This window comes from Mustela nigripes, chromosome 15, assembly GCF_022355385.1.
Source record: "Mustela nigripes isolate SB6536 chromosome 15, MUSNIG.SB6536, whole genome shotgun sequence".
NCBI lineage: Eukaryota > Metazoa > Chordata > Mammalia > Carnivora > Mustelidae > Mustela > Mustela nigripes.
Window position 1 is genome coordinate 8,922,334 of NC_081571.1, and position 6,376 is coordinate 8,928,709.

Below are 6,376 nucleotides of genomic sequence, written 5' to 3' on the forward strand. Positions count from 1 at the left end.
CAAGCTCTGCGACACTCAGACACCCCCGATCCTTCTGTGACCCTGCCTGACCTGAAGCCACGCTGACCCTGCGTGGGCTTCGCCCCGGTTTAGCCTCTGGAGCAATGTCCCTCAGCGGAACAGACTTTTAAAAGTCCTGATTTTGTGCGCGGTTGCTCCGCCGCTTGCCGGGACCCGGCCCCTCCCCCCGGGGTCTAGCTTACCGTCGCTTTGGATTCACTTCTCCGTGGGTCCTACCTTTCAGAAAGTGGTTGTTTTTCTGTTTCCAGAATTGCTGTTCTTCTTCTCTTTGATCTGCCGATGGATTTTCAGGTGTTTGCAATCTTTAGATAAGCTATCTAGCTGATCTCAGGCTAGCTGAAGTAGTCTCAGCCTGCTACTTCTCCGCCATCTTGACTCCTCCCCAATTCATATATAACTTTTACTTCCCCAATAACTTCACTACTAATAACCTTACAGATAAATAGTAGATTAATACGTATTTAGTATGTATATGTGATACATAGTGTATTCTTACAATAAAGGAAACTTGGAAAAAGAAAATGGTAAGAAAATCATAAAATTTAGTACTGTATTGTATTTATTTTAAAAATCTGCATATAAATGGACCACGCAGTTCAAACCCATGTTGTTCAGGGTCATCGGTATTTCCTTTTCTTACTGTCTCATGAATGTACAGTGCGTTTTTTCCAAAGGTGTCATAACATTTTGATGTCATTGCTCTGGTGGCTAGTAGGTATATGCTTTTGCATTCTCTGTTTTTAGAAGTTTCCATTTAAAGAAATCTAATAGGGTAAATAATGATAGATAAAACAAAAATTCTTGAGAGTTTTTAGTAATATCCAAGAGAGTAAAGGGGTCCTGGGTCAAAAGAGTTCAAGAATTGCTGTTCAGGCTTCATTCCAGTGGTGGTTCTTTTGAGAAGTTTTTGCTTAGGTCCTCTACCAGAGTGACCATTGAATAACCTCTGTGGTTTACACTTGCCCTATCATAGCACTTATCATACTGTACTGTGGTGTGTTAGTTGTTTATCTGTCTAGACCAGTAGATGCAGAAAGCTCTATAGAACAAGGAACTCTGCTCCATCCCCAATACTGAACACAGTTCTGAATACGTAGTAAGTGCTCAATAAACCATGTTGAGTGACTCTCTTCGAAGGTATTGGGGGATATGAGGACTATAACTTGTTTGGAATTATCACCATTTTGTACTTTAGTGATACATTCATTTCTTAATTTTTTGACCCACCAATATCTGAAAGGGTTTTAGAAAACAAGTTGTGTATGTGTGTTTGTTGAGTGTTACAGCACACACACGAACACATACATATATAGAAAGGAAATGTATATATATTAGAACAGGAAGAACCTATTTCTAAGTCTTTGCCTTCCCAAACCATGGAGCCTTGGACAAATCTTTTTATTACTTTGAATCTGACTTTCCTCATCAAATAGTGGGATTGAACTAGATTATCCAAAACCTTTTTCCTATATGATATTCTGTGATTACATGTGAAAGGTATCAAAAATGTATTACGTGATTTATATTTATATTTTATTAAAAATGCACATACATTTAGTTTTATCCAATATTAAAATAACTTTGTTTTTACAGGAAAGATGATAAAGACTATGCTTTAAAACAAATAGAAGGAACTGGGATCTCTATGTCGGCATGTAGAGAAATAGCAGTAAGTGAAGTTCTTTTTATAATCATTATTATCAATTGACTTATGAGTGTCAACTATGTAGGTCTCTGAATTTTGTTTGTCACATATACACATTAATTGAAAGTTGGTAAATATTTTTCTTATTGACAATCTATAGAAAAATATGTTTGTTTCCTAAGAGAAGTAAAGGTGGCATGTAGTTCTAGCAGGAATAACTATGTAAATTCATTTGTTTGGGAGTGAGTCAAGATTAGTTGTTTATATAAATGTGTATTTTTCCAATAAATGTCACTAAATATTAAGGGTCCAGTTATTCATATTATTTCATTGGGTGCAATAAAAGTAAATGTGTATGAATCTATGTTAGTTCATTAAAATTAATATTCCTATTTTAATAAGATGAGATTGATGTCATTACTTACATGAACTTAAAATGAGATTGTATTATTTGATTTTCATTTTATCTGTTCATTTGAATATGTAAAAATATGTGCTGTTTTCTTTTGGAAGCATAGCTTTCCATATGGTGTTAGCATCTCATTTTGATTCCAAAGGAAAACATTCATGTTAATGCATTACTAAATAATTGTTCACACATTTAAACTGAGTATTACTTCCATGAGATTTTACTTCAGTTGTTACTGTTGTAACACTGTGGATCCAAATTTGTCTATTCTGACTATAATCAAAATATTCTAGAATATGTATTAAAATCTTTGTTTTTGTCACTTTTAGCCCTTGTATCTGTCTACAGATAATAGGCTGTTGTGACCTGGATATATTAATTTAAATAATTTTACCCATTTAACAGATTCTATACCACTGGGGTTTCTGTTAACAGCCATTTGTTGTGTATGATGTTAATGAGAACTAGAGTAGGTAAAAGTAAAGAAACAGAGCAAGTGAGAATCCCTGGCCTTAAATATTTACACACTGATGAAAGGCACTCCTAAATCTTACAGTAATAGTGTACGGGAACTAAAAAAAAAGGGCACCTGGATGGCTCAGTTGGTTAAGCAACTGCCTTCGGCTCAGGTCATGATCCGGGAGTCTGGGGACCGAGTCCCACATTGGGCTCCCAGCTCCATGGGGAGTCTGCATCTCTCTCTGATCTTCTCCCCTCTCATGTTTTCTCTCACTCTCTCTTAAATAAGTAAATAAAATCTTTAAAAAAAAATAGTGTATGAAGAGCAATGATAGAAGTATATGGAGAGTGAGAAAATTACCCACATCTCTAACCAAGAGAATCAAGGAAGGTTGCAGGTTTTGGAAGACATGTAAGAATTAGCTCCATGAGGTGTGCATGGGTGGCTCAGTGGGTTAAGCCCCTGCCTTCGGCTCAGGTCATGGTTTCAGGGTCCTGGTATCGAGCCTGCCATCAGGCTTTCTGCTAAGCAGGGAGCCTGCCTTCCTTTCTCTCTGCCTGCCACTCTGCCTACTTGGGATCTCTGTCTGTCAAATAAATAAACAAAATCTTAACCCCCCCCCCCAAAAAAAATTACCTCCATGAGGGAAGAGTAGAGGTGAGGTAGAGGGCATTCTTTCATAACCAAAGGTATGCCATGTTGGAAATTATATTTCAAGTAATTGGTAGATTTTTAATGTTCTTGAATCTAAAGGAAGGATATCTGTACCTTAACTATCAGTTCTTCAGTATCTACACTTCTACATGTTCTAATTAGTTTTGAAGAATTAAAATCCATTAAACTGTGGTTAGTGATGTTAGATGTCATGATGGAGATTACCTTTGGGGAGGGCCAGGGAGTGACAGAAGGGGGAGACAAGGGACCTTCAGGATTCTGTTTCTTGATCTTGATCTGGGTCTGGTTATGTTAGTTCACTATGTGAGAACTCACTGCGCTGTGCATTTATGGTTTTTGTGCTTCTCTCTTTATTAAACTTGGGCAAAGTGTTTTAAAAACAACTCATTCATTTTAGGAACAGGCATTCTTCATGTATATGTTAATAACTGTAAATTCAGTTTGGCATAGAAAGAAATACAGAAACTTACTTTTAATGTGTTTGATTGTGGTTCTTCAATCTAAAGTGAGCAGAAATTTTTATTTTTGATGAAATTTACTAATTTTTCCTTTTTATGACTATTGATTTCTGTATCTGGCTGAATAAATCTTTACTTATGGTTGTGAAGAAATTTTCCTTTGTTTTCTTCTAAAAGCTATATAGTTTTGGTTTTGTTTTTTTATTTATGTATACTTAATTCATTTTTCTTTGTATAGGTGTGATGTAAGGTTTAAGCTTCTTTCCCACCTTAACCCCTATGAATGTACAGTTGTTGTAACATCACTTTTTAAAAAAGATTCTTCCCGATTGACTTTGTTTGGCATCTTTGTAAAAATTTAAGTGACTGTGTAAGTATGGACTATTTCTGGGCTCTATTTTGTTCCATCTTTGTCTATACTTATGCCATTATCAGGTCACTCTAGCTTTACAGCAAGATTTGAAGTAAGATTGTATATGGCTTCTAGCCTTATTTTTCTGTTTCAGGATTGGACTATTTTAGGTCCTTTGCATTATCATATAAACTTTTGAATCATCTTGTCAATTTTTATTTCAGTAATATGCCTGCTGGGATTATGGTTTGGATAAATTCAGGGAATATTGAAACATCCAAACCATGAATCTAAAAAGATATAGTTTTAGTTTTTAAGGTTTTCATTAATTTTCTCTACAGCATTTTATAATTTTTTAGTTGTAGAGGTTTTGTACACCTGTTAAATTCATTTCTAAAGAGCTTCATGTTTTCTGGCACTATTGTATATGGGATTATTTTTAAATTTTTAATTTAAAATTTTATTTCCCATGTGTTTGCTTCTATACTTAGAAATGGAACGTTAAAAAGAAAAAATAGAACTTTTAAAATATTGTACATTTTAGATACATATGTAAATTCACTGGCAGGTTTTGATGATACATGCAGATTTTCTGCAGAAATAATTATGTATGCAATTTAGAATAGTTTTCCTTCTTTCCATCTTTTTATTTTTATTTTTTTTTCTTTTTGCACTGGCTCAAGCCTTTCATATAATGTTGAAGAGTAATCAGGATGGATGTCTTTGACTTGTTCCCAATCTTGGTGAAAGTGTTTTTCAGTGTTTCACCATTAGGTAAAATGCTAACCATAGAGTTTTTTAATAGATGCTATTAGTTAGACTAAGGAAGTTCCTTCTGTTTTTTTTGTAAGTGTATCAAATTTTTCTACATGTACCAAAATGACCCTGTAGTTCTCTTTTATTCTGATACATTGGTAGACTACATTGATTTGTAATGTTTATCCAGTTTTGCATTCTTGAAATAATTCTTGCTTTGTTATATATTGCTAGGTTTGATTTAGTAATATGTTGTTAAAGAGCTTTAAGTGTATGAATTTGAAGGATGTTGGTCTATAATTATGTTTCCTGTAACGTCTTTGTCTTTGGTATCAAGATTGTACTGCCCTCATGAAACACATTAGGCAGCCTTTTTTCATCTCCCATATTCAGACAGTTTCTATAAGATTGATAGTTTTTCTTCCTTAAATGTTTGATAGAATTCACCAACCAATATTATTTACTTAATAGGTAAAGAGCTTTTCAGATTTTATTTTTCATCTTGTGTTTGATATATTGTATTTTTTCTATAATTTGTCTATTGCATTTTTCTTTTTTTTTTTTTTTAAGATTTTGTTTATTTATTTATTTGACAGACAGAGATCACAAGTAGGCAGAGAGGCAGGCAGAGAGAGAGAGAGGAGGCAGGCTCCCTGAGGAGCAGAGAGCCCAATGTGGGGCTCAATCCCAGGCCCCTGAGATCATGACCTGAGCCAAAGGCAGAGGCTTTAACCCACTGAACCACCCAGGCGCCCCAATTTATTTATTTATTTATTTATTTATTTATTTATTTTTAAGATTTTATTTAATTGAGAGAGAGAGTTAGGGAGAGAGCACGTGAACACAAACAGGGGGAGTGGCAGGGAGAGGGAGAAGCAGACTGCCCACTGAGAAGAGAGCCCAATGCATGGCTCAGTTCCAGGACCCTGGGATCATGACCTGAGCCGAAGGCAGACACTTAACTGACTGAGCCACCCAGGCACCTCTGTAATTTGTCTATCTCTAATTTGTCTATTTTGTTGTTGAATTTATTAGCACAAAGTTGTTCATAATATTCTGTTATCATTTCGCATCTATAGTTTCTGTGGTGATCTCCTATTTCATTGCAGGTTGTAATTTGTTTTCTGTTTATATCATTGATCTCTGTTCTTATCTTTATTCTGTTTTTCCTTCTACTTTGGGCTTACACATCTCTTTTATCTTCTTAAGATGGAACCTTAGATAATTGATTTTAAATTATTCTTTTCAATAAGCAATTAAAACTATCAATCTTCCACTAAGCTGTGTTCTACTTGTATTCCATAAGTTTTGTTATATTGTATTTTCATTGTCATTTAGTACAGAATATTTTCAGTTTTCTTGTGATTTTTGTCTTTTATTCGTGGATTATTTAGAAATACATTGTTTAGGGGCACCTGGGTGTCTCAGTGGGGTAAGCCTCTGCCTTCTGCTCAGGTCATGATCTCAGGGTCATGGGATCGAGCCCCACGTCAGGCTCTCTGCTCAGCGGCCCCCCCCCCCCCCCCGCGTACTTGTGATATCTCTCTCTCTGTCAAATAAATAAAATCTTTAAAACAGTATATATATTATCTAATTTTAG

The 6,376-nt window shown here is 35.1% G+C and overlaps 1 protein-coding gene across 2 annotated transcripts in view; it reads left to right on the forward strand.

The window, feature by feature from the left end:
- CDK8 (cyclin dependent kinase 8) overlaps positions 1-6,376 on the forward strand; it is a 138,986-nt gene that overhangs the window by 70,133 nt on the left and 62,477 nt on the right. For both annotated transcript variants that reach the window (XM_059377728.1, XM_059377729.1), the window contains exon 2: positions 1,615-1,690. In XM_059377728.1, coding sequence (XP_059233711.1) covers positions 1,615-1,690 — 76 coding nt within the window. The remainder of the gene's footprint in view (positions 1-1,614; positions 1,691-6,376) is intronic.